Genomic DNA, 24,573 nt, shown 5'->3' with positions numbered 1-24,573 from the left:
AACGTGTCCAATAAATTGAGGCTGACGCGGGGAACTGAAGCAGGGGCGGCCCAGAGAGAAGGCCTCCGAGGTGGGGGGGGGGGGGGCCCAGAAGGAGCCTCTGCACGGTGGTATCACTATCCCAGCACGTGAGGGAATCCACACGGTGGAGGAGGACGAAAGGAACCCAGCGAGGAAGGGAGGGGTGAGGAGGGGGCAGTGATGGGGGAAGGAAGGAGGGAAAAACAGTGCCTTCAGACCTCCCAGGGCAGTAGGAGGTCACTCTGGCCTGGTCAACAGCCCCCGAGAGGAATCAAGCTCAGCCCTCCTCCTCAGCCCAGACAAGAGCTCAGACCTCTCGGTGTGGCCAGGGCCCCGATGGAGGAAGGCACGAAGGAGACGCCTGAAGCGGCTTGCACAATCCAGGAATGCTGCCTGGTGGAGGTGACAGCGAAGTTGTCAAAAGGTAGCTATCAGCCAGGTAAAGGGGCTTGGGGTGGGGGGTTCAGGAGGAGAGGAAGGAATGTTCCAGGCTGAGACTCTAGAGAACACGGGGTCTCTGCGAGATACTCGGTGTGCTGATGGGGGCTGGGGGCAGGGACTGAGGCCAGAGGTGAGGGGTACCCGGCGGGGGGTGGGGAGGGGGGGGGCAGCCTTCCCAGGATGTGCGCTTCCTCCCGGCAGCGGCAGGGAGCCACCTGGAGGTTATGAGAAGGAACTACCTGATCAGGCGTTTGCAGGGGCCTGGCTGGCGGCTCCTCCCTCTGTTCTGACTCAGGGAAGGAATCAGGAAAACCACTTGGCAGAGGGGAAGCCAAAGTATTCCCTTTATTGCTGGGGAAGTTGATTTGGCAGAACGTGGCTTCTATCTGCTGGCCAGTGGGTCTCCAAACACTGAGCCCCAGGCCTCCCCAGCGTGAGCACCCAGAGAAGAAGGTGGGGTCCCCGCTAGCCGACCTCCTGCATTAGCTCTCTTCCTCTGAGCAGGGGGAGGGAGGCCGGCCAGATTATGCTGGAGTCCCCTCCCCAAGGGAAGGACCCGTCAGGAGGGGCGGCATCAGCCGCTCAGTCCCCGGCAGAGCTGCAAGGCCGGGCTGAGGAGGTTTGGGTAGACAGAGGCCCAGAGCCCCCCCCCCCGGCCCCCCAGACAGGCGGGGTCTGTCCCACCGTGCCTGCAACTCACGTGTGGCCAAGAGCCAGAATGGGCCCCGGCCCCCATGGAGCCCAGGGCTGTGTGTTAGAACACAGGAAACCAGAGCCCAGAGAGAAATAGGTCCCGTTCTTGGTCACACAGCGAGTTAGGGACGGAGGCCGTCTGGGCATGCAGGTCCCGACGCCCGGCTCACAGCTCTGTCCCCTACAGCGCTTTCTACCTGCGGGTGACCCTGAGGATTTGCACAGTCTGGAACTCCGTGCACGCGGCGGGTGCACTGCCAACGTTGGGAGAATGTCACCAGCAGAAATCCTGGCATGTAAAAAACAGATGCCATCACCCTCCCGCCTGAACCCCTTTTACAGATGGGGCAAAAAGAGGCTGGCCTCAGAGGACCAGGCGGCCTGACCGGCGACCCTTGGCTCAAGGAAAATCCCTGCACCCCGAATTCTGTGCAGGTCCCCGGGAAGCAGGCCGGGGACTTCCCAGCCAGTCCTGCCGTCGGCTCAGAGCCAGTGCTGCGGAAGACGCCCAGCCCAGAAGCAGGGGCCCAGGTCGGTACCAGTCAAGGCTCCCCAGAGGAACAGAACCAGTAGGATACATAGAGACACATCTAAGAGGAGTTTTATCATAGGAATCCGCTCACAAGGTCACGGAGGCCGAGGAGCCCCACGATCTGCCACCTGCGAGCTGGAGACCCAGCAAAGCTGAAGGGTGGTCGGGTGGAGTCGGAAGATCGGAGGGCCGGGAGCGCCCGTGTCTGCGGGCGGCAGAAGGTGGATGTCTCAGCTGAAGCGCAGAGCGCAAATCCGCCCTTCCTCCCCCCTCAGTGGAGGTGGACTGGGGGGTGCCCCCCACATCGGGGAGCACAGCCCTGCTTCGTTCCGTCCACCGCTTGAAGTGCTGATCGCTTCCGGAGACACCCGCACACGCACAGCCAGAGAGTGTTCCACGAGCCAACCGGCATCCCCGAGCGCAGCTGGGAAGACACACGAAATTGACCATCACGAGGCTCCGACTCTGACTCTGTCACAAAACACCATGAGCCCCGAGGCGGTCAGCCGCCGGTTCCAAAGCCCTCACGTGTGCCCAGCCCTTCCTCTGCTGGGGGTGGGGACCCAGCAGTGAAAATAAACGACCCTTCCCCCTTCAAGGACCCCGCAGTCCAGTAGAACGTGCGGGTTAGTCCTTCCCTCTGGGAACACTGCATCAGGGTCAGCCGGGTTGCGGCACAGGGCTCGCACCTGTCACCCTCCCCCGCCATGGCGGCAGATGACATCACCAGTCCACTGGGGGCCCCCTTCCCTCAGCCAGAGGGCCCCTTCCCCTCCCTCCAGGGGGCCCTGCAGGCAGCTGTGGTCACATCTGCCAAACCTACGTGCCGTCCTGACGACTTGGAAGGTCTGCCCAAGATCCCATTACTTTGGGGTAGAGTTAAAGTCCCACCCAGCTGACCGCTTTGTCACTTTGCCCTCACTCTCTGGGCCTTTCCTCCATGTGCTCACTACATGCTATTATCACCTCGGATTGTAATTGTTAGGTCAGCCAGCAGCCGCCTGGTTTCCTCCATCGACAGCAAGCTCACTGCCTCTGGTGATGAAGTTCTTTATGTTGGTCCCAAATCCCTCCCAGGCCCTGGTTCATGACTCACGCTTGACTTGAAAGGCACAATGTCAACCGATAACTAACAGCTGTTTTCTGTGGACTGAAACCCCACTCCCCTGGGTCCGAAACCCACCCGGCCCCCAGCATGGCTCAGCGCATGACTGAATGAATTAACCACAGCAACTGTGTAAAGCCTTGGCGGGTTCTCTTTTCCCTGTTTCAACAGAGAAACTGAGTCCCGGAGAGTCAAGAGTCTGCAGACCATGGCAGAGGGGATGTTGGAAGCCATGCTCCCTTCTACCGAGACCCTTGCTCCTTCTGAGAGCACATTCCGCAGAGGCAGAAACAAACACCCACCCCTCCAAGCCCGTCGGCCCCACGTGCACACAGGCTTTTCCTTCCAGAACCTTCTCTGTCTGCTTCCTCCCTTCCCACCATCTGGGATGGAAGCCTGCACTTGAACTGCCCGTTCCCATAGTTGTTCCCCAAAGACAGTGGCCTGACTTTGTGTTGACACTCACAGCACATGATAAAGGATAAAAGATTTGGAGCCACCCTTGAGGGCCAGCAGGGGGAAGGACTCTGTGAGAACAGCCATCTGGAGAGAGATAAGGGGAAGGCACAGCAAGAAGAGACAATGCCAGGAGCTCCTTAAAGAAGAAAGACAGCATTTCCCTGCAGGTGCTTAGCAGCAGCTGTTGAAGCTGTTATTCCGGGCAGGGCCAGAATATCTACAATCAAAATGTCAGGTAACGGCAAGCGTTGGCAAGGGTGTGGGGAAATCAGAGCCTTCACGCACTGCTGGTGGGCACGTAAGTGGTGCACAGCTGCTCTGGATCCTACAGATGTTTTTTTGTTTTGTTTTGTTTTGTTAATTTTGCTCAGTTTGTGTCCAAATCCCAGACTTGTAATGAAAAACACTTTTCAGTTCTGTCTAGGGACATGGAGTCTCTGCAACAAGAAACAAAAAGTCCGTAGAAACAGTTTCACTTTGTTTTACTAAATGCAATCTCCTGCATTTTTCAGGTTGTTTTAGGTAAACAATCACAGATCACTGTGATAAGCATCTCGAAGGAAGGAGCCACGTTTTCCGTTTTATCCTGATCATGAGTTTCTGTCTTACGCCTCCCTCCAGGCTCGGGGATTCCAATCCTGGTCTGATTGACACACTGCAGGATCCCAAGAGCAGCGTCCGCAGAAGGGCAGTGAGCAGTGAGGACGTGAGTAAATGCTGGTAGTGGTGGTGGTGGCAGTGGTTGCTCTACGCTGCACCGAAGCAGAGTGGCACAGAAGCTGGCTCCTGGAATCGGTGTAGGATTCTGTACTCTCCACCAGGCTTTCCCTGAGTGTGTCCCCCGTGCAGCCTTGGGCACAGAAAGGAGTAGAGATCCGAGCCTGACTTGATGGGATTTAGATGCTGGAATGGTTAAGACTTTGGGGGATATAGGGATAGTGTGAATGTACTTTGCATATAAGAAGGACATGAATTTGGGGGGCCAGAGGGCAGATTGTTATGGGTTAAGTGGTATCCCATTGAAAGATACATTGAAGTCCTAAGCCCCAGTGCCTGTCAAAGCGACCTTTTTGGGAATGGAGTCCTTGCAGATGTTAATTAGTTAAGATGAGGTCATACTGGAGTCGAGTGGGCTCTAATCCAATATGACTGGTGTCCTTAAAAGAAGAGGAAATTTGGGACACCTGGGTGGCTCAGTTGGTTAAGCTTCTGACTCCTGATTTCAGCTCAGGTCATGATCTCACGGTTCATGAGCTCGAGCCACATCTTGGGCTCTGCACTGACAGTGTGGAGCCTGCTTGGGATTCTCTCTGTCCCTTTCTCTCTGCCACTGCCCTGCACACACCCTCTCTCTAAATAAATAAATAAATAAATAAACTTAAAAAAAAAAAAAGAGAGAGGAGGGAAATTTGAACACAGATGTAGCAGGAGGAAAAAATTTGTTTTTCTAAGCTTATTTATTTATTTAATTTAAAGAGACAGAGAGAGAGCATGAGTGGGAGAGGGGCAGACACAGAGGGAGAGAGATAGAACCTAACATGGGTGTTGAACCCACAAACTCTGAGATCATGACCTGAGCTGAAACCAAGAGTCAGATGCTTAACTGACTGAGCTACCCAGATGCCCCCAAAATATCTGTTGTTTTAAGCCAACTGTATGAGCTTCCTAGGTACATAACAAAGTACCACAAATTGGTAAACAATAGGAATCTGTGGCCTCACAGTTCTGGAGGCTAGAGACCCAAGATCAAGGTGTCACAGGGTTGGTTCCTTCTAGGGTTGTGAGGACGGGTCTGTTCCCTGCCTCTCCTTGCCCCCGCCCCCCAGCTTCTGGGGTTTAACGGCATCATTGGCACTTCCTGGCTTGTAGACATGTCTCCCGATCTCTGCCTCCTCTGTGTCCAAATGTCCCTTTCTATAAGGACACCTGCCATGTTGGACTAGGGCCCACCCTGATGACCTCATTTTAACTTGATTACTCTGTAAAGATCCTCTCTTCAAATCAAGTCACATTCTTTTCTTTTCTTTTCTTTTTTAATGTTTATTTATTTTTGAGAGAGTACAATCGAGGGAGGGGCAGAGAGAGGGGAACAGTGGATCTGAAGAGAGCTTTGCACCAACAGCAGTGAGCCTGATGTGCGGCTTGAACTCACGAACCATGAGATCATGACCTGAGTCGAAGTTGGACACTCAACCGACTGAGCCACCCGGGTGCCCCAAGGTGACATTCTGAGGTCCTGGGGGTTAAGACCCCAACGTGTAAATTTTGAGGGGACCCAATTTAATTTATAACACCTGTTCAAGGTTCAGGGCCTGGGCTTTTTTTTCTCATGCTAATTGTAGATTTACAGTGTAAATGTGCCATGAATTTTATCAACCTTGTTTTTGTGAGAAGTATTGAATTTGTTGGTCTCGTATTGCTACGTAGAAGGAATTAAGAGTACCCAAGCAAGAGGTGTCGATCTCTGCCAGGATTTTCCTAAGCACGCCCATTCCTGCTTCCAGCAAAATGTTTCCAAATCTATCCCAGGTGTTTTTTGACATTATTAATTTTTTTAATTGCGGTAGAACATATACAACATACAATTTACCATTTTAGCCACTTTTAGGTGTACAAGTCAGTGACGTTAAGTACATTCAGTTTGCTGACCAGCCACCACCACCCCCCGGTCTCCAGAACTTTCCAAACAGAAACCCTGTCCCTATTAAGCACTCGCTGCCCGCTCTCTCCTTGCCCAGTCCCTCGTAACCGCCTCTCTACTTCTGTCTCTCTGGATCTGCCTCTTCTGGGCATGTCCTACACGCGGAATCATACGATATTTGTCCTTTTGTTGTCTGGATTATTTCATGGAGCACCACGTTTTCAAGTTTCATGCACGATGTGGCAGGTGCCAGCATCTTCTTCCTTGTTAGGGCTGAATACCATCCCATGCGTGGATGGGCCACACTGTGCTCACGAGCTCCCTCGCCAAGAAGGCCGCGTCCCCTCTCGGCAGCCGGGAATGGGGCCGTTTGGAGCACGAGAGTACAAACATCTCTGCATTCCTGCTCTCAGTTCTTTCAGGTGAATACCTAGGAGTGCAATTTCCCATCCCGGATACGTTTAACTTTCAAAAATCTTTAGGACCATGTACTTGCCTCTTACCTGAGCGTCTGACAAGTCGGTAGAAACCCAAACATTCCCGCATGGGTTTCTGGTGGGAAACTCCACTGTTCCCTGGAGAGAAGGGCAAGGCCTGGCGTCCGGCCTCCTTCCGGGGCCTCTCAGCACGGCCACGCTGGACTCTGCCTGTGACCCGACTGGGGGTGGAGGAACGGAGCCCCTGAAAAGGTCAAGGCGGGGGCTGGAGGATCTCCCTGCAGCAGGTTCACCATCTCATCGCGACGCAGATGTTAAGACTTGCTCACACTTCCTGAGTGCCGGCTGGATTCCGTTGGAATAATAGCCCAGGGGGAGAGCTGTTGGGGAGGGACCCCGGGGTGAAAAGTGGCAGCAAAAATCATAGCAGGGATCAGATGTCCTTTGTATTTGAAAAACAGAGTAATGCCAGGATTGAGGCTCCCAGAGCCAGAACGTACATGTGCACACACACACACACGTACACAAACATGCACACATAGAGACACGTGCGGATACACAGACACAGCTCTGGCTTACACGTGGGCCCCGGGCTCCTCATCCAGCTTATGGTGAAATTGCCACACTGTGGGGGCCACGCGGTACTTACTCGAGAACAGGGCGCATGGAAAGAGTGTGAGGTCCAGAGCGCAAGACGGTGGGCCCTGGGTCCTGAACTCAGCACAGCTCCCTCCTCCATCCACTGGGGTTACGGTGAAGCCTGCCTCCGACGTGACCGTCAAGAGCCACTGTAGTGACCACAGTCCATCGCAAGTGATAGAAGACCAACTCAGAGCAACTGAAGCAAATGGAACCGATCTGTACTTGGTTCCTCACGCTGAGAGGGGGGCTGACAGTGCCTCAGGAGTGAAGAAATGGCTTCCAGAGTGAGGATTTAGGCTCTGGGACAGGGACTCAGACCCTCAGACCTCCCTCCCCGCTTGTCTCTGGGGCATGGTGGGCAGGGACACAGGGCACCAGACCCCCATCTCCCTGTGTGGGGACCCTGGCAGGGGGAGACCCACTTCCCCTAGCTTCTATAAAGCACGTCCAGGGAACTATCTGATTGGCCCTGCCTGGGTCACGTGCCCTGTCTTTGAACCAATCACTTTTGCCAAAGGACGGGATCTTATCAAAGGCCTGGGTCACAGGCAAGCCCTCAGGCTAAGAGTGGGTGGGGGCCCAGTCTGTCCAAAGAAGGGAATCAAAATACATGCCAGGAAGTTCAAACAAACAAACAAACAAAAAAGCACAACAATTACAAAACAATAGAGAACTACCACGGTGGCCGAGTAAAGATATGTGACCCCCCTGGAAGAGCCCCTGGAACAGAGCAGATCCTCAGCATCCGACGGCCGCTGTCCTAATAGAGAACAGGCCAATACAAGTTCCCTTCCCCCACCCATCACCGCCACCACTAGCGGGGAATCACCCTTGAAAACCACTTTAAAACATTACGCGTGTTTTCATAACCCAATTTTTGAGAAAGAGGCTCTGGGTTGAAGTTGTTTGCTTCGTACCCAGATGCCGCCTGTTCCAGAAACAGAGCCCCGCACCGGCCATCTGTAACACCACCTGGGGCTTCTCAGATGCCCTTTGCAGCTCACGGTGGGGGAAGATGGGCCGAGGCCCGGCAGGAGGCCGGGTAAGCCAGGCAGGGGCATGGATGGGCTTCTCCCTAGGGTCGCGGCCCTGGCCAAGCTCCGATGTGCTTTTCTGCGGCCTTAGGGTGCTGGCTCTGTCTCTGAAAAGAACATCTTTGGCTTCAGAAACTCCCTTTGGGGAAGGGGAACGCCCCTGAGTTTCCACACCTAAGGGGAAACCGTCCAATCTGCGAAGCAGCGATGATTTTAATCCTGCCACGGAGAGGGACGACATTCTGATCTAGTCACCAAAGAGCCTTCTCCTACTCAGACTTCCCAGAGGCCTTCACCACGCATCCGCTCAGCCGGGCCTGCACTGAGCGCCAGGGGCTGTCGTGGGCCGTCGAGATCAGCAGTGGGTAAAACAGACCCAGGGCCGCCCCCACGGAGCTTACACTCCAGCGTAAGGCCCACTAGAAAACAAGACGGACGAGACATAGATCCACACCAGGGTGGACAGGGGAGGTGCAGGGCCGAGGCTGCGGTGGAACAGCGGGAAGGAGCAAGCTCACAGGCTGCACGCAGTGACCCAGCATCCCAGCTTGCAAACCTCCCCCTCCACCCACCCCCGCGCTGAACGTCCATAAGAGATTGCGGCGGCGGTGTGGCCTTTCCCCTCCCCCAACTCCTGGGGTCTGACCTTTGGGATGCTGCAGTGATGATGGCCTTTGCTCCACCCCAATGGTGAGGACAGGGCCACGCGGTGGCGAGGGCAGAGCCGCAGGGGGAAGGAGTCTGGGCCCCCGAGAACCTGGGCGCACAGGGCCACCATGGGAGCCGCGCGCTGCCCACCCTGGACTTCCGCACGCGGGGAAGTTGAGGTCTGCGGTTTGGGCCACTGCTGTTTGGCTGATCCAGGAGGGGTTAGTGTCCTGTGTGGGCCCCGCACCAGCGCAGCTGTGTCCTGACGGCCAGCCCAGGCTGCCAGTGGCAGGGGGAAGGGACAGCGGGTCAGGAGGCTCCCCGGCACCCAGCTTCAGACGCAGCCCCCGGGAGCCCCGCGGCTCTCCAGCACTGCCCGTGGGAAGGCACCGCACGCATCACCCATCGCCATCACGTCACCCGTCCCCTGAACCCTGTTGCTGGTGGCAGCCACGGCCACTGTCACCACCACAGATCATCTGGGGGATGTGCAGCCGAGCCGCGTGCTTCTCCCAATACCACGAGTGTCCTTAGCCTCATTATTCAGGGGAGAGACCCACTTCACCCCTGTTCACTGTGGCCCCGCAGGGTCACAGCCATCACTCCAAGATGCCTCTGGCACCAGTTCTGGGCTTGTAATCAATCCAAGGGCAGAGTCGGGGGGAGCCGGACAGCACAGGACTCGGCTTCCTACTGGGAGCGCGCGTGCGCGCGCGAGAGAGAAAGAGAGACGCAGAAGGTGGGGGAAGGCTGATGTTGCCTGACTACCCCATGGTTTGCATCTTCCAATGCCTCTATAATAAGCTCAATTATTTTTCTAATGAGGAACCGTCCCTCCTGCCAATCCTCACCCACAGAGCTTTTCATGGTTCTTTTTTCTGGCCCATGATGGATTTGACCAACACACAGGAGGGTTCGAAACGCAGTGGGCTTGTGGTGAACAATTTAATCAGCCTTAGATTCAAATTATCTCTCACGTCCGCAGGCTCTGTAAGGAGCTCTCCCCAGGATTCAAGGGGCTCACCGCCTCCTCCCTCTTTTCCTGTCCTTTGGGCAAGCCAAGGCCACCCTCTGCCTACCTCTGCGGGAGAAAAGAAGGCCACCCGGGGGGCCACCTGAGCCCCACGTGGTCTGAAAGCTGCAGGTATCTTTACAATGTTCTCAGGGAAATGCTGTGAGTTAATGGCACATTCACTTGTTCCCCGTGCAAATGACGGGGCTCTTTTTGCAGAAAGTTATTTCAGCTTCAACGGCTGTGGCCCCTTCTGGTGGCATGTTCTTGCCAAGCACATCCTTTCTGCTTGGAGCCAGTGTGCTAGGGACAAGGGGCAGTGAAACTTGCTGCCAGACCTCAGGTACCTCATCCAGGCACGTCTCGGGCCTGGGAACCCCGGCTTCCTCTGGGCAGAGGGTTCAGCCACCAAAACAAAGGAACAAGCAAAAGTGGGCCGAGAATGAGCCACAATGATGAAAAAGGGAACGAGGTGTATGATTAATCCATTCTGTGTGCTGAGATCCAAAACATGATCAAAGATGGGGCGCCTGGGTGGCCCAGTTGGTTAAGAGTCCGACTTTGGCTCAGGTCATGATCTCGCAGTTCATGGGTTCAAGCCCGCGTCGGGCACTGAGCAGAGGGCTCCAGCTGGAAGTCCTGGGGCCTCTGGCCGTGACCCTGGTGCCGGCCTGACTCCCGGCTTCCGGCACCTGTGTCTCTTTGCCCCACCTGCCCTCGGGCCTCGGGGCCCAGCGGTCTCTGTGCACAGTGGCTGTGAGCGTCTGGGAATCAGCCCCTCCGGGAAGGCCCTGACTCGGTGCCGACACCCACTCAGCAGACGTGTGACCTTGTCGGCTCTGTGCCCGGTGCTGCCGCGGGTGCTGGCGGTGGAGGACGGCCTGCCCCTGCCTTCGGGCCACCGACGGTCCATGGGTGCGACAGTTAGAGGAGACATTTATGAGGGAGAAACCTCCCCCCTAAACCTCCTCTACAGAGTCACCGGGGTGTGCAGGGCCAGCCCCTTTGGGTGGGTTCGTTCCCCAGCCGGCCCCATCTCTCCACACGGCCCTCTTCTCCACCCTCTCCCTCCCCACCCCTGCGCCAGTGCTTGTGCTGTGGGGGGAACCCCCATTCCTTTTGCTTGGGCGCGTCACTCATCCTTGAAGATTTGGCTCTGGCACCGCCCCCTCCAGGAAGCCTTCCTGGACAAGCCCTATGTGGGTCAGGTGCCTCCCGGGACTCCACAGACCACAGGACTTCTCGGGCACAGCCCCGCCAACCTTCGTCGTGTTGCAGTTGTTTCTACAGGGCCAACAGCCTAGAGCCTGCTTCGGATTCTGTGTCTCCCTCTCTCTCTCTCTGCCCGTCCCCTGCTCATGCTCTCTCTCTCTCTCTCTCTCTCAAAAAACAAACATTAAAAAAACATGATCAAAGAAGGCCCAGACAATAAACGTATGGCCGCCTCCCGGGCTTATGCTGTGGCTCAGTGCACGGGGCTGGGGTCTCCATTCTGGGCCTTGGAACCACAGGTGCTGGCAGGCTGGGCTCTTGGGGGGCTCCTCAGGCTGCTGGTGGAGTGCGGCTCCTTGAACAGCAGATCCGAGGTCCTCATTTCCTTGCTGGCCAGCAGCGGAGGGCCTTCCTCTGCTCCTAGAGGCCACGCCCTTGCCTTGTCTCTCACTCGTCCCCTCCATCTCCAAAGCAGCCACCCGACCCATTCTCATGCTTTGAAAAGCTCTGTGACGTTGCCTGCTGGGGCAAACTCTCCACTTGTGAAGGGCTCACCGAGGCCAAGGCCGCCGGATAATCGCCATTAAGGCCGACTGGCTCGGGCCTTCCATTACGCCTGCCAAGTGCCTTCAGAGAAGCATCTAGATTCGTGTCGGATTGGCTAACCGTAGGGTGGGGATCTTGGGCCCATCTTTAGAATTCCACCTACCACACCATTACCATATTTTTTTTTTTATTGGCTCATTTCAGAGTTGGATAAAAGGATGAAAATCCGTGTCCCTGCTCAGGGACAATAATAAAATGAGAATGATAATAATAATAACAAAAACAATGCAGCTTGTGGCAGCCAACATGGATGCAGGTCTGACTTCGCCTCTGACAGTCATACCGAAGTTGAGAAAACTATGCAAAAGCTCTGCCTTTTCCCGCCTCTGTGACCTTGAACGGGTCACCTAACCTGACTGGGCTCCGTGTCCTCCTCACCATATTGTGTGCTGACCCAAAAGAACATCTGCCCGGAGCCTGGCACCCACGGGCGCTCGACTATTATGAGGATCACACCCATGGCCCACACGCTATTGGGCCGTCTGCCAGACCTTCTCCCGAGGTCGCCTTCTTAACCGTCATCTCATCTTCGTTGGGGGCGCCACGCCCACGGGATGGCTTGCTTTTCCCGCATCGCTGTCCGCGGCACCCATGACCTTTGCTAAAAGTGTGTTTTGCAAGCTGACCCAAGAGTCTTCCCATACAAGCAGCTTCATCTCCATGGAGAGGACTTGCACTGAAGATCTCGGGGAACTACCTCAGCAGGATCTCAAGAGCAGTGGCCAACTGACATCTTCCCAGGCGTGACCCAAGCTCCCTTTGGAGCAGTTCCCAATGTGGCCACGAGGTGGCAGCACAGGCAGACTACTGTTCAGGGAAATTCCAAGGGCCAGGATACAGATGGAGAGGGCATGGCTTCCTGGCAGGCCTTGACCAACTGGTGGCCGGGTCTCCGGTGGGGCATCGCCCCCGCGACAACCTGTGCTTGTCTCTGTCTCGGGACACAGTGGCTATAACTCTCTGCTGGTTGCCCGCATGCCGCGCTACAAGCTATTTAGGATGCCCATTTGATTTCTTCTGAGTTTGAAAAAGTTAGGAAATGAATATTTGTATCTCTTTTAGACTTCACAATAAATGATACGATCCCAGTTTTATAGGTGAGCAGATCAAGGATCAAGGCCAAGACCATGTAAGTGGCTTGCCCAATGTCACAGCCAGTGAGAAATATCACATGACCATTTTACATTTTATCACAGAAAATCTCAAATACACAAAATAGTCATAACTCTGACGGTGTTCACCACCCAGCTTTAACCATTATCGACATTTTGCCACCGAGTTTCTCCTATCCTCATGATTTCCTTACAAGAGTATTTATAAAGCAAATTCCAAACACTGTGGCAATATACTGCAGATGCTTCTGTTTGCATTTCCAAACAATTGGGACATTTTTACCTAACCATTGGGCCATTACATCTCCCTAACAAAAGCGTCAATAACTCCTTAGTATCATCTGATACTGTTTATACTCAAACTCCCCCACCTCGTGTCACACAGGTCTTTTTTACTTAAAAAAAAAAAATTTTTTTTTTAATGTTTACTTATTTTTGAGAGAGAGAGAGAGAGAGAGAGAGAGCAATCAAGGGAGGGGGCAGAGAGAGGGAGACACAGAATCTGAAGCAGGGTCCAGGCACTGAGCTGTCAGCACAGAGCCTGACACGGGGCTCAAACCCACAAAACAGGCAATCATGACCTGGGCCAAAGTCGGATGCTTAACTGACTTGAGCCACCCAGGCTCAGAACAAACCAACTATAAAAAAGACATGTATAGTTCCTTTGCTCTAGGATGATCCAAATAAGGTCCACACATCCATTTAATTATGCTTTTAAGCTTTTATTCTCAACAGTCCTACTTCCTTTTTCCCCCTCCAGCCCTTTACTTAATTAATAAACTGGGTCCTTTTTTCCATAGAACAGCACACATTCTGAATTTGGCTGTTTGCCTCTCCCTGCAGGTGTCACAGGCTCGGGCACAGCGCACACATTCATTCAGCATTACCAATGCTTCTAACGCGGGCAGAGCAAAGAATAGAGGCTTGGTCCTCACAAGTGTGAGGACCCCCTGGGAGACCACAGGGCCAGCCCTCCAACTTACGGGGTGCCTGCAGGCTCCGGCCTGCCCTCTTGGCAGACAGGACTGCGGGCCAGGAGTGCAGGAGCAGGAGCTGAGCCAGGGCTCCTGGGGGCCCCTCGCTGGAGGGACAGCAGCCAAGGGGTGTAAGAAAAGCCGCACCTCCACTTCAGGGCATGTGATAAAGTACCAACGGCCTTTGTCAGACTAATGACAACGTTTGGATATATGAGCTTTAGCGGAGTCCCCAAGGTATTCCTAGGTGCTCTTCTTATTGTTATAATTTGTGTTTCGTCCCGAGGAAAGCGAAGGTGCAAAGAAAAGCAACATACACGCGTATCTCCGTCCTCCACCGTCCACACGGTAACGCTGTCACATCCGCCTCCCAGGTTCCGGCACCCGCCCCACCAAGTGTCCGGGACTGAGAGTGCCCGCCAGCCCGTCCCCGGTCCTGCCCGCCATCCCCACCACGAGTCCGCAAACGGCGGGTTTACGGCGGCCCTCACGTCCCCGCAGGTGCACAGACTGCGCCCCGGCCCTCAGGTGACGCGCGCGTAACGAACGCCTGACACTCCGGAGACCCGCACCGCGCTGCACCCGCCCCCAGGACGAAGGGCAGCGGAAGCACAAAAGGGCTCGCCGGTCGCAAGTCTCTCGGGCGTGAGCAGTGCACTTCCGGAGCCCCGCCCCCCGAAGCCTTTTCCCCATTGGCTCTGCCCTGGACCCCGCCCCGCCCGCGAGCGTCTCCTCCCACAGTTCCCTTCACCTTTCACCTCCTCACCTTCTGCGGCTCCGTAAAGCCTAAGACCTCGCCCACCGAGAGGGGAAGCTGAAGCGTGAGAGAGCGCTCAGCAATGACCCACAATTATTAGTTAATATTTTATGTCCATCAGGGGAGAAGCGGTTACGGACTGGCTGCAGGGAAGTAGTTGGGCGGGGAAGCAGGCACAGAATCTACGCGAGTGGCCAGGCCTCCGAGGGGGCGGGCCAGCGGCCTCTACGCCTGCCTGGTGCGTGCGCAGTGACGGCGGCGGCGGCAGTCATGGCGGCTCGGTGCGTGAGCGTGGCGCGGCGTAGCCTCCCGGCTTTGGCACTGTCTCTTAGGTAAGGGGCGCTCTGCTGCGGGTGGCTGAGGAGGGGCGTGGGCCCCAGTGCCGCTCCTGCTCGGGCCGGGACCGCGCCGCCGGCCCTGCCCGGCTCTGGCCCGGGAGCTGGGCGTGCTGGGCCCGCGGTTCGCCGACGCGGCGCGCGGACCAGCCGCGCAGGGCCTTCGTCTCGGCCCGGCTTCCGGCGCCGATCCCCAGCACTCGCGGCCTCGGCTCTGGCCCCGCGCCGGAGGCCGGGTCGCTAGCAGTATCGGGCGTGCGTGCCCGGGCAGCGCCAGGCCGGGCCCACGGGGGCGCTCGGGGAGTTTGGTGGCGGTTCCCGGGCTTTTTCCACTCGGCCCCGAATTCCTTCTCCACCTCCGCCTTTTCCGGAGTCTCAGGTCCGAAGTGCCTCGAAGCCCGCTCCGTCGTGGAGCGAGGAATGTATTCAGACAAGTGCAGTGACTCCGCAGGGAAGGCCTCAAGAGTCGGTGCGCTCGCCTAGTTCATTATTGTTATTATTACTTTTATGTGTATTTACTTGGAGAGAGAGCGCGAGCGGGGGAGGCGCAGAGAGAATCACGAGCTGGATCCTTGCAGAGCCGGAGGCGGGGCTCGATCCGACCAACCGTGAGATCATGACCTGAGCGGAAATCAAGAGTGGGGAGATGAAATGACTGAGCCACCCCCGCGGGCCCTGTTTTCTCTTCTTCTCATCCTGCAGCTGCTGTTTCTTCAAAGTCCTACCTCATAAGTTAGTTTGGGAAGTAGTTAGCATCTTTGCTGTAGGAACTGCTCAGAACCAAGTTATTTGCCAGAGGAGCTGCTCTGGGCCAAGTGGAGACTGGGCAGAGCAGGACCTGCACTATTCCTTGGAGGAGCTTTTGCACATGGATGGGAAGCCCCGAGAGTGGGCGAAGATTACCTACAAGGAAAGGGGATGAAGGTGTGATTGCCAGCCTGATAAATTATGTAAAACAAAACAGGGGAACAGAGAGCGGGGACCCACCTGGATTACCTGAGTAAAAAGGCATTTTTTTTTTTCTTTTTCTTTTTTTTTTTTTTTTTTTTGCTCAAGTAGTTTGTGGTTTTGTATCTAAATTCACGGCCAGGAAAGCGATCAGCAAGGTAGAATTAATTGCTGTCCTTGAACTACTTTTGTGGAAAGAGGCTCACATGGGGGTGGGGGTGAGAGCTGAGTAGCCGTCATGGCTCTGAGAGCAACTAAGCTCCATGAGGCTCAGTCTCGCTCTCTGGAGACCCGGATGGGCACGGACTCTTCCCTGTCCTTCCCCTGCCACGCTGCTCCCCGACCCTGTGTGGGCTGAGCCACAGGAATCGGGACCGCGGAGCAGAGCGGAACTGCAGAGTGACTGCGACTTTCCCACCCAGGAATCAGCACCACGGAAAAATCAGACCGGCCTCACAACAGCACGCTGAGTGTTTAGGTTCTGAGCTGTTTTAAATCACAAAAATAAAACACGAAAGAAAGGTTAGTGCGGTCCTCCCCCTAGTAACTGTGGGTCCTTCCATTCTTCTCCGGGCCTGAGACTCAGGGTAGGTACACAGGATTTCTGGTTCGTCCTTAGAAAGGGCGTCACGTCTTGCCGGTTTCTCTCCGTTGCATCTGTTACCGCACAGTACAGCTGTAGCGTGTCCCAGAGAAGAGAGCCGGACGTTGTTTTTGGTGGCTGCGGAGTAGTCCATGTTGTGGAAGCAACAGTTTATCCAACAACGTCCCCTCTGACGAGCGCTCTGTTCCCAGCCTGTCGCTGTGCTGCCGGAAACCTCCTTGTACGTGTGTTCTGCGTACTGACAACTCTCCGGTTCGTTGAGGCAGTTAATCTGGGCAGAAATCTGAGTTTTGAGACCATTCTGTCATTCATGAAAAGCTTCGTGACCTTGGGCTTATGACTTAACCTTTTTCCTGTGGGGGTCAGATTGGATAAGATCTAAAGTCACTTCCAGTATTCGTTTCAGAGCTCTTTGTTTCCCCCTGTATATCCCTCCGCTTTCCTACCCCAATCCAGACTCCTTATGCGTAACTCTTATCTGTCCTTCAGAGCCCCTCTGCACAAAGCCTTTCGCGGTCTTCCATTTCCCCAAAGATAGAAACATTCTCCTCTGAGCCTTCCGGAGCACATGGTTCTTCTTTTATCATGTTTAAACCCAAAATTATAGTACCTTGTCTGTAGATACCTTTTTTAAATGTTTCTATTTTGAGAGAGGGTGTGTGTGCACATGTGCAAGCAAGTGAGGGCAGAGTGGAGAGGGAGAATCCCAAGCAGGCTTTGCACTCTGAGCGCAGAGCCCGATGCAGAGCTCGATTTCACGAACAGTGAGATCATGACCTGAGCCGAAATCCAGAGTTGGGCACTTAACCAACCAAACCATCCAGTTGCCCCTCACACATCTGACTTTTAAGCAAAAAACCCACAGTCTTCATTCATAGCGTTGTGGACTTATCTTAGATCCTCTCCTCGGCTGTTGTGCACCGCTATGAAACAGAAGAACAGTGGCCAGAACCTGGAAGAGGACGTGGGTCAAAATGAACAGAAGACAGATACTCCCTCTACAGAGAAGATACTCCTGGACGAGAAGGCCAAGCTAGAAGAGCAGCTGAAGGAGACCGTGGTAAGGTGGCACAGGCTCTTGTGGGGAGTGTGGTCTGTTGGACTGCAGGCGAGGTTCTTTGGATAAGTTTGGTCATTCGCCCGTTGGGACCTATAGCAGCTTCTTGCTGAAGAAGGGACTAGAACCCAAATCCTGTGTGGCTCTGGTTCTGGCATGAGAATCATCTTCACGCGCCGCATAGATTATACTGAATTAAGACTTGAGATGGTGTTTACAGGTGAGGAACACTCACTTTGGCACTTGAGCTGGGTCTTAGGGGAAGACCAGGGTTGGGGCCAGAGGTGTGTGTGGTGGTTGTGCTCTTCCAGGGAGGCAGGGAGTTTCATGAACTAGTTAGAAGGACTGATTGTTACTTCACATGAAGAGGCATAGGTGGCACAAATCTGGACCTTTAAGGATTTGCAAATGATAATATCAAACGCTATATACTGGCTCTGTTCTTGCCACCTTGTGTATATTAATCCTCACAACACCCTGTGAGCCAACCGTTAGATCCCTGGTTACAGATGGGGAAACTGAGGCCAAGAAAGGTTAGGTGAAGTTCCCCAGGTCGCTTGGCTACAGAGTGGCAGAGCCAAGGTTTGAGCCTCCAGAGCCGGCTTCTTAACCACGGCACTAGAACCGCCTGCAGACGGAAGACAGGTGAGGGTAGAGGCCCCAGAGTAACTGAGCCCATGTTAAAGCAGGAGCGCTCAGTAGATGAGCGCGATGACGGCGACATTGGAGAAACGAACAGGGCGCCATTGTTCAGTGATCGCTACCCAGCAAATGTTGGGATGGAGCCACGTCTGGGCAACGTTCAAAGTATCGAAGGTTCGCAGATGGGGTTTTATCTCCTCGGTGGGCTGTGGTTCTCCTCAACCCCTCCAGGTGTGGAAACTGGGTGCGTCAGCCCCAACCAGCCTTCTAGGATCCACTGAGGTTGGAAATTGTGCCGAGGAAGTGAGTGGTCCTTCCTTGATGGGTGATGAAACCATCAGAGCCACGAGAAAGTAGATGTTTTTCCTCGCCCTTTCCCAGCTGTGCACACGGGGGCAGTATAAATGCGAGGCACCTTGACATTTTCCTCTCCACGCATTGAAAATAAGGACACAGGTGTAACTTACTTCTGCGTATTAAGCTGCACTGCCTGTGGTCTAAAATCCCAAACATGATAAATGTCATCTGTGTTTTGACTTGGAATTTGCTAATGTCAGATTTGCTCTCATGAATTTGTTCCATGATTCATTCATGTAAATTTCCTGTTTTTTTCTTTTTTTAGGAAAAATATAAGAGAGCTTTGGCAGATACTGAGAATTTGCGACAGAGGAGCCAAAAATTGGTGGAAGAGGCAAAATTATATGGTAACTTTAAACACCATATGATATCAATCCTAGAGAACTGTGAGGTGGGGAAGGTGGGCGGAGTGCGTCTGTGGGTATCAGACAGCAGAATCCGCCAGGGTGAGGCAGTGGAGAGGCTGCTGGGTGCATTCTCTCTAGTTGAAATGGGTCAGCAGTAAAGTTGTAAGGAGCAAAAGTCACGGTTGTAACTTGCACTAGAATTCTAGGTGTAATCTCTCCAGTAAGGAGTGTGCTCACTGCCCTGCTGCGTGCAGACCTTGGTTAGCCTGAGGTTGTCTGAGCCTGCAGATAATTCCAGCAGGTCGGCCTTCCTGATGATCTTTCTTTAGCTACTTCAGCAGTAACCCGTTAGAAAGATCTAAGCTGTCTGCACTGTCAGCATTTACATACTCGTGTTACTGTCCTTCCCATTTTACACTCGAGGTCATTGAAGCTTAAATGACTCTCCACGCGTCACGGAGCCAGTAAATGGTGGTGGTGTCCGTTGAACATAAGGCTGCAATTTGAGTACTCGCTGAACTCTTTTTACGGAACCGGCAGGCAGGCATCATTCTCCCACATTCTAGAACCACCTCGGGCTCACAGTGAGACATTAAATACTTTGCCCAGGGACACACTGTAGGTTCACAGTCAAGTGGACACCAAGATCCAGATCTCGTGCTGCCACACCGAACAGATAGCAGATCTCTTCTCAACGTATTTTTTATTCCTTTTGGTGGTAATGCCGTTCGTTGACTTCTTATCTCCCTGGCCTTCAAATGCCTGGGTCCTTCAGGGATTGGGCTTGGCCTCCCCTCCTGTCGTCGTGCTCCCCAGGAGACTCGCCCTCCAGTGGGTCTGAAAGGCATCACGCACAGGTTTCTTGTGGCTCAGACATTTCTTCTGAGTTCTACTCCTGTGTGTCCTGTGCGTGCTCCCCGTCTTTACCTGGATGTCTCACAGGTATTTCAGTTTTCGCTCTATCTGTGCTTTTCTTTCTCATTTTAGTAGATGATTCTGTTATCCATCCTAGAGCTTATTTAGATCAGTAATCTGAAGTTACCCTTTCCTGTCCCTTGGCCCCACGCGCATCCCGTCCCACGAGTGGTGAACGGCTGGTCTCTCATCCGTCCACTTCCCTCTGCCGCCTGCGCCCTGGTCTGAGCCAAAGGGATTTTAAAACACAGGCATACCTCACTTTACTACACCTCGCAGATAATGCAGTTTTTTACAGATTGAAGGTTTGTGGCAGCCCTATGTTGAGCAAGTCATTTTCCCAACAGCATCTGCCCACTTCATGTCTCTGTGCCACATTTTGGTAATTCTCACAATGTCTCCACCTTTTTATTGTTATGTTTGTTACGGTCTGTGGTTACAACCCGCCAAAAGCTCAAATGATGGTTAGCGGTTTTGGGGAAAAAATATTATTTAAGGTATGCTGTTTTTTTTATACATAATGCTATTTTACACTTATAGATTACAGCATAAACATAATTTGATTTGCTCTGAGAAACCACAACATTCATTTGATTCTCTTTTTTGAGATGTTTGCCTTACTGGGGTGGTCTGCAGCTGAGACCGAAGCGGGCCTGTGCAGCTGGGACACATGTCCACCCGTTCTGCTAACCCATCTGGAACCTTCCTCTACTCTGGGCCCGCCTCTTCCCTGTAGAGTGGCCGCTCTTCAGTCCTCAGATGTTTGGATAACTTCAGGCCTTGGCTCACAGACCTCTCCCCTGACTCTCCAGTCTGAATGTAGCCCCTTAGTAGGATCTTTCCTCAGCGCCCTGGAACGCTCCTTCTGGGGGTGTGGTCTGTAATCGTACTTGTCACCTGTGGGATTACCTGGTGCCGGTCTCTCAGACCGTCCAGTCCGTGAGGGCAGGCAGTTCCCCAAGAACTGGCACAAGCTTAATCCACGATAGACGCACGTGTTTTTATTAGGTAGGAATTTTTAAATTCCATTTTACTTATTTATTAAGAGTTTGAGAGCGAATGTGTACACGAGGGCGTAGGAGGGGCAGAGAGCAAGGGAGAGAAGAGAGGATTCTAAGCAGGCTCTTGACTGTCAGCACAGCCCCGATGTGGCGCTCAGTCTCACAAACCGTGAGACCAAGACCTGAGCTGAAATCAAGAGTCAGGACGCCTAACCGACTGAGCCACCCAGGCGCCCCTAAATTCCATTTTAAAGCAGGAGGGAAAGTGACAGGAAGTCATACACAGGTGTTGCCTCCTGCAGAGCCAGGCACGGGATGCCGCGTCGTGCCCCGTCAGAGCCGTGGGGGAGGGAGGTCCCCGCTCGAGCGCTCCGCTCACCCCCAGCTTCGCTCAGCATCTGACACGTTGTCCTGAAACCGCACACCACCCGCTGGGATACACCGCCTTGGATTTTGCGTGCCTTTTCTCCTGTGTTGTTTTTTCTGTTAGGTGACGTGAGGTTAAGGCCCGGGGTGCGTCTGGGGGACTTTGACCCAGCGCAGCTGCCCCCGCCCCACTCGGCCTGCGGTTTGCGGGCAGCAGCGGTGACGTCCGCGGAGCGATGTGTGCGAGCGCGGGGTTTCTCAGCCCGGGCAGCACTGCGGGGGGTGCGGTTCTGCATGTCGTTAGCTGTTTGCCTTCGTGCCCAGTTAGCTCTGGTCCGAACCCAGAAAAGGTTTTTGGTTTTTGTGGGGTGGGGTTTTTTTTTCCCCTAAACATACCACGAACATTCGAGGACAGGTGAACGGTTTGCAAGGCTACCGTTCAATAGCTTGTGCAGCAGTGGGCGGGGAATGCAGATGACGAGGTCTTTCCACCTCATCTAGGCATCCAGGGCTTCTGTAAGGACCTGCTGGAGGTCGCAGACATCTTGGAGAAGGCGACGCAGAGTGTCCCGAAGGAGGAGGTTAAAGACGACAACCCGCACCTGAAGAACCTGTATGAGGGGCTCGTGATGACGGAGCTCCAGATCCAGAAGGTGTTCACGAAGCACGGCCTGCTCCGGCTGGACCCCGTGGGGGCCAAGTTTGACCCCTATGAGCATGAGGCCTTGTTCCACACGCCGGCGGAGGGGAAGGAGCCGGGCACGGTGGCGCTGGTCAGCAAAGTGGGTTACAAGCTACACGGGCGCACGCTGCGGCCCGCCCTGGTGGGGGTGGTGAAGGCGGCGTAGCGGCCGCCGCAGGGCTGCCCTGGGTCCTGTGAGATCATTTGCTGTAACTCCTGAAAGGTTGGCTCATCTCTTCTCTACTTTTGACCCTTTCCCAAATCTTGTTGGAAAACTGTAGTAACCAGCGGCTAAACAGAGAATTCAGCCGGTTGCACAGATGTGTGAATGACCTCTAATTCGGGAGTCTGTTCATTGATTTTTAATACACCTTTAATAGCCCCACATGCTTACGGAACAGGCCAGCGGGACGCTACTGGAGCCTAGTGTCACGGATGACACGAGCTCGATCTGCTCACGGCCTGGCGATGTCCACGTGTCGTAAGCCAAGTACGTGTCTTCAGGAACCACGCTGGCCACCCGGCTGCCCTGTGGCGCACGCTGTCCCCTGTGCTCAGCCTGCTGCCTCCATCCAGTGAAGGGAAGGCGAGGGTTTAAGCACGTTCCTGCTCGGAACAGTTCCACGATGCCCTTGCTGGAGTACGTGGGTTCGTTTATAGTTGGTTACCGTCTAGCTGCCGTGGGTGGCCTCCGGCTTTTCTCTGGAGACGGGAAGTGAGCACGAGCACCTGAACAGCCCTCACCACCTTATTTTACCGGTAACTGAATTTGACAAAATCGGTCACTTTTGCCCTGTTTCTTTCATCTATTTGTAGAAATGTCCAGATCTGTATTAGCTAGTTACTGATGGCCTGGAGGTTATTTTCCCCAGTAAGGTGGACTTTCTCAGAATCTGACAGCTGCATGCTTGGTATATTTGAAACGTTAATGTTTAATTTTTAAATTTTATTTAAGAGGATTAAAGCCCTAATGTTTTATTTTCCTACTTTCTGATAACCGTTTTGTGTACTTTGGTGGAGGGGATCCACCTACTAAGTGTGACTTAGTCTTCCATTCTCTGCTCAAATCCCAAGGCCATGTACTTGGCCCACGTCCGCACACAGGTCAGCTTCCCTCTGGTGCAGCCACAGGCTGGCATGTAACTGGGCCTCTGCTGGGGGCAGATGTCTCCACCCACAGACCTGGGAAGGGGACCAGGAAGGGGACTGCACACACACGGGAGCTGCAGCAGAACACCTCCCCTCCATTCCTCATTCACATGGAGAGAAAAGTGGAGCGAGCGACGTTACAAACCAGAGAGAATCCAACCTCCCACTGCCTTTGCTTCCAGGAGCTATTTGTAGGAGTCAAGGTCAACACTGTTAAATTCATTTACTGCATATAAAGGTGGGGCAGTTTATTTTGCTTGTAATTTTGAAAGATGTAGGTAATATTCCCATAATTAAAATTTTAATTTATACCACTTCAAAACATTCTCTTTTCCTTTAAGCACTCTTAAATTACTTGGTCAAAAACTTGCCCCAGAACTGCAGTCAGTGTAGTGCACTGAGAAAACCCAGCTGGGGTCACAGCTCTGCCCTTTGTGTAGCTGGGAATATCTCGGGTCACCTTCCTGGAACTCCTCTGTAAAAAAAAACCAAAGCGGCATAAGTGACTCTCAAACGAATTTCTACAAACGGGTGCAGCCCCCTCCCTTGTCGACTGGAGCTGCCGCTGCTGAGAGCTGAGGCCGAGAGGTGGACGGCTGGACTGCGTCTCACCACAGTGTCGCCACCAGTGGGGACACATTTAATTACATGCCTGTTTACACTGGAAATCAGATCGGTAACTGCATTCTCCTGGGGTTTGCGGAACTGCAGGCTGGACGCGTTCAGTGCAGACCATCGAGCTGGCACAGTCTGCTCACGAGGAGCCTTCGCGGCCTGGCTCCGGGCTGGACGCACCTTCAGGGAAAGAGGGCCGCCTAACAAAGCAAAGTTACCACTTTGGAGGGAAAACTGGTCGGACACAAGTGCTGGGCTAAAGCCTGTCCCACGCTGCCCCCATCTTGACTCCGTAAGCTGTCTCACACCTGAAGCTTGAGGAGCACTGACACCACTTTGTTCCCAATTTGTGAATATGTAAAAGGTGATAAAAATTGTAGAGTTCAGGGTTTTACACATTCCTGGGATGTCGGCCATCCGGAAAACATTCTTTTGAATAGCTGGATTATCTAACTTTCTTGGCTCAAAGTCTGTTTAAATTTTGAAAACCAATTCCATGGGATTATGGGGGCTAATTTTTCAGGAGCATTACATATGGAAACTCAAGGACTCTGAGCCAGCAGGAGCAGTAAGGACTAGCGTGACCGTAACAGCTGGAGTTGATGGGGTCAGAGGCAACCCATGATAAAGTCACTTTTGCTCATAACACATTGTTGTGTTAGTACTTTAGCGTAAGTTAGGCATTCACTGTGTTTTAAAACAGTCAAGCCTAAATAAATTCTTCTTACTCTCCGAAAGATACATACACTAAAAACTTGCATAAGCACAACATTTTTCACTTGATAGCCCTTGGCCTAGGCCACACATTGACAGGGATCTTTTGCTTCTTAAGCTTAAGTCTGGCAACCTCACCAAACCAGGAACCGGATGTAGAACATCCAATGAATGCCAACAGCAGAGTAGCTAACAGCTTGCATCCCAGGCACTTGGAAGACTCAAAAAAAACCTGCTCTAAGGGCCCCAGCCCTACAGTTTCCAAATCTCCAGGGCTGGGCGGGACCCAAGGGTCCGCAATTCCAGCAGGTTCCCAGGACAGATGCTGCTGGTCCAGGAGCTTCAGGTGAGAATCACTGGCTAAGACTCCTCCCGTCAACACTAAGCACCATCTCCATCACTGCTCCGTGGTAGATGGCACTGCCCTCTGCCAACCATAGTTGCCCTGCGGGCAGGGGGGTGGGGGTGGGGGGATGATGCGGAGGTGGCCTCGTGAGTAGTACTACTGCTCACTG

The 24,573-nt window shown here is 53.8% G+C and overlaps 1 protein-coding gene and 1 long non-coding RNA gene across 2 annotated transcripts; both read left to right on the top strand.

The window, feature by feature from the left end:
* Window positions 1-223: 223 nt before the first annotated feature.
* On the top strand, window positions 224-4,425 carry LOC128314595 (uncharacterized). The gene is made up of 3 exons (XR_008296437.1): window positions 224-445; window positions 1,343-3,486; window positions 3,873-4,425. It is a non-coding gene; the product is annotated as an uncharacterized LOC128314595 (long non-coding RNA).
* Window positions 4,426-14,500: 10,075 nt separating this feature from the next.
* Window positions 14,501-23,051, top strand: GRPEL1 (GrpE like 1, mitochondrial). Its single transcript, XM_027075536.2, has 4 exons — window positions 14,501-14,658; window positions 17,111-17,273; window positions 18,535-18,616; window positions 21,400-23,051. Exons 1-4 carry the CDS (start codon window positions 14,597-14,599, stop codon window positions 21,744-21,746), a joined length of 654 nt encoding a protein of 217 aa, XP_026931337.1. The 5' UTR covers window positions 14,501-14,596; the 3' UTR covers window positions 21,747-23,051.
* Window positions 23,052-24,573: the final 1,522 nt, after the last annotated feature.

The sequence above is a fragment of the Acinonyx jubatus genome, chromosome B1 (assembly GCF_027475565.1).
Source record: "Acinonyx jubatus isolate Ajub_Pintada_27869175 chromosome B1, VMU_Ajub_asm_v1.0, whole genome shotgun sequence".
Classification (NCBI taxonomy): domain Eukaryota; kingdom Metazoa; phylum Chordata; class Mammalia; order Carnivora; family Felidae; genus Acinonyx; species Acinonyx jubatus.
The sequence above is the reverse complement of the archived record's forward strand: the minus strand, read 5'-3'. Positions and strand labels throughout refer to the sequence as shown.

Bases quoted from the DNA above. Each gene is read 5' to 3' on its own strand.
- GRPEL1 (XM_027075536.2), top strand. From the start codon at position 14,597: ATGGCGGCTCGGTGCGTGAGCGTGGCGCGGCGTAGCCTCCCGGCTTTG. The intron at 17,274-18,534 runs GTAAGGTGGCAC...TTCTTTTTTTAG, and splicing joins AGCAGCTGAAGGAGACCGTG to GAAAAATATAAGAGAGCTTT. The intron at 18,617-21,399 runs GTAACTTTAAAC...CACCTCATCTAG, and splicing joins GGAAGAGGCAAAATTATATG to GCATCCAGGGCTTCTGTAAG.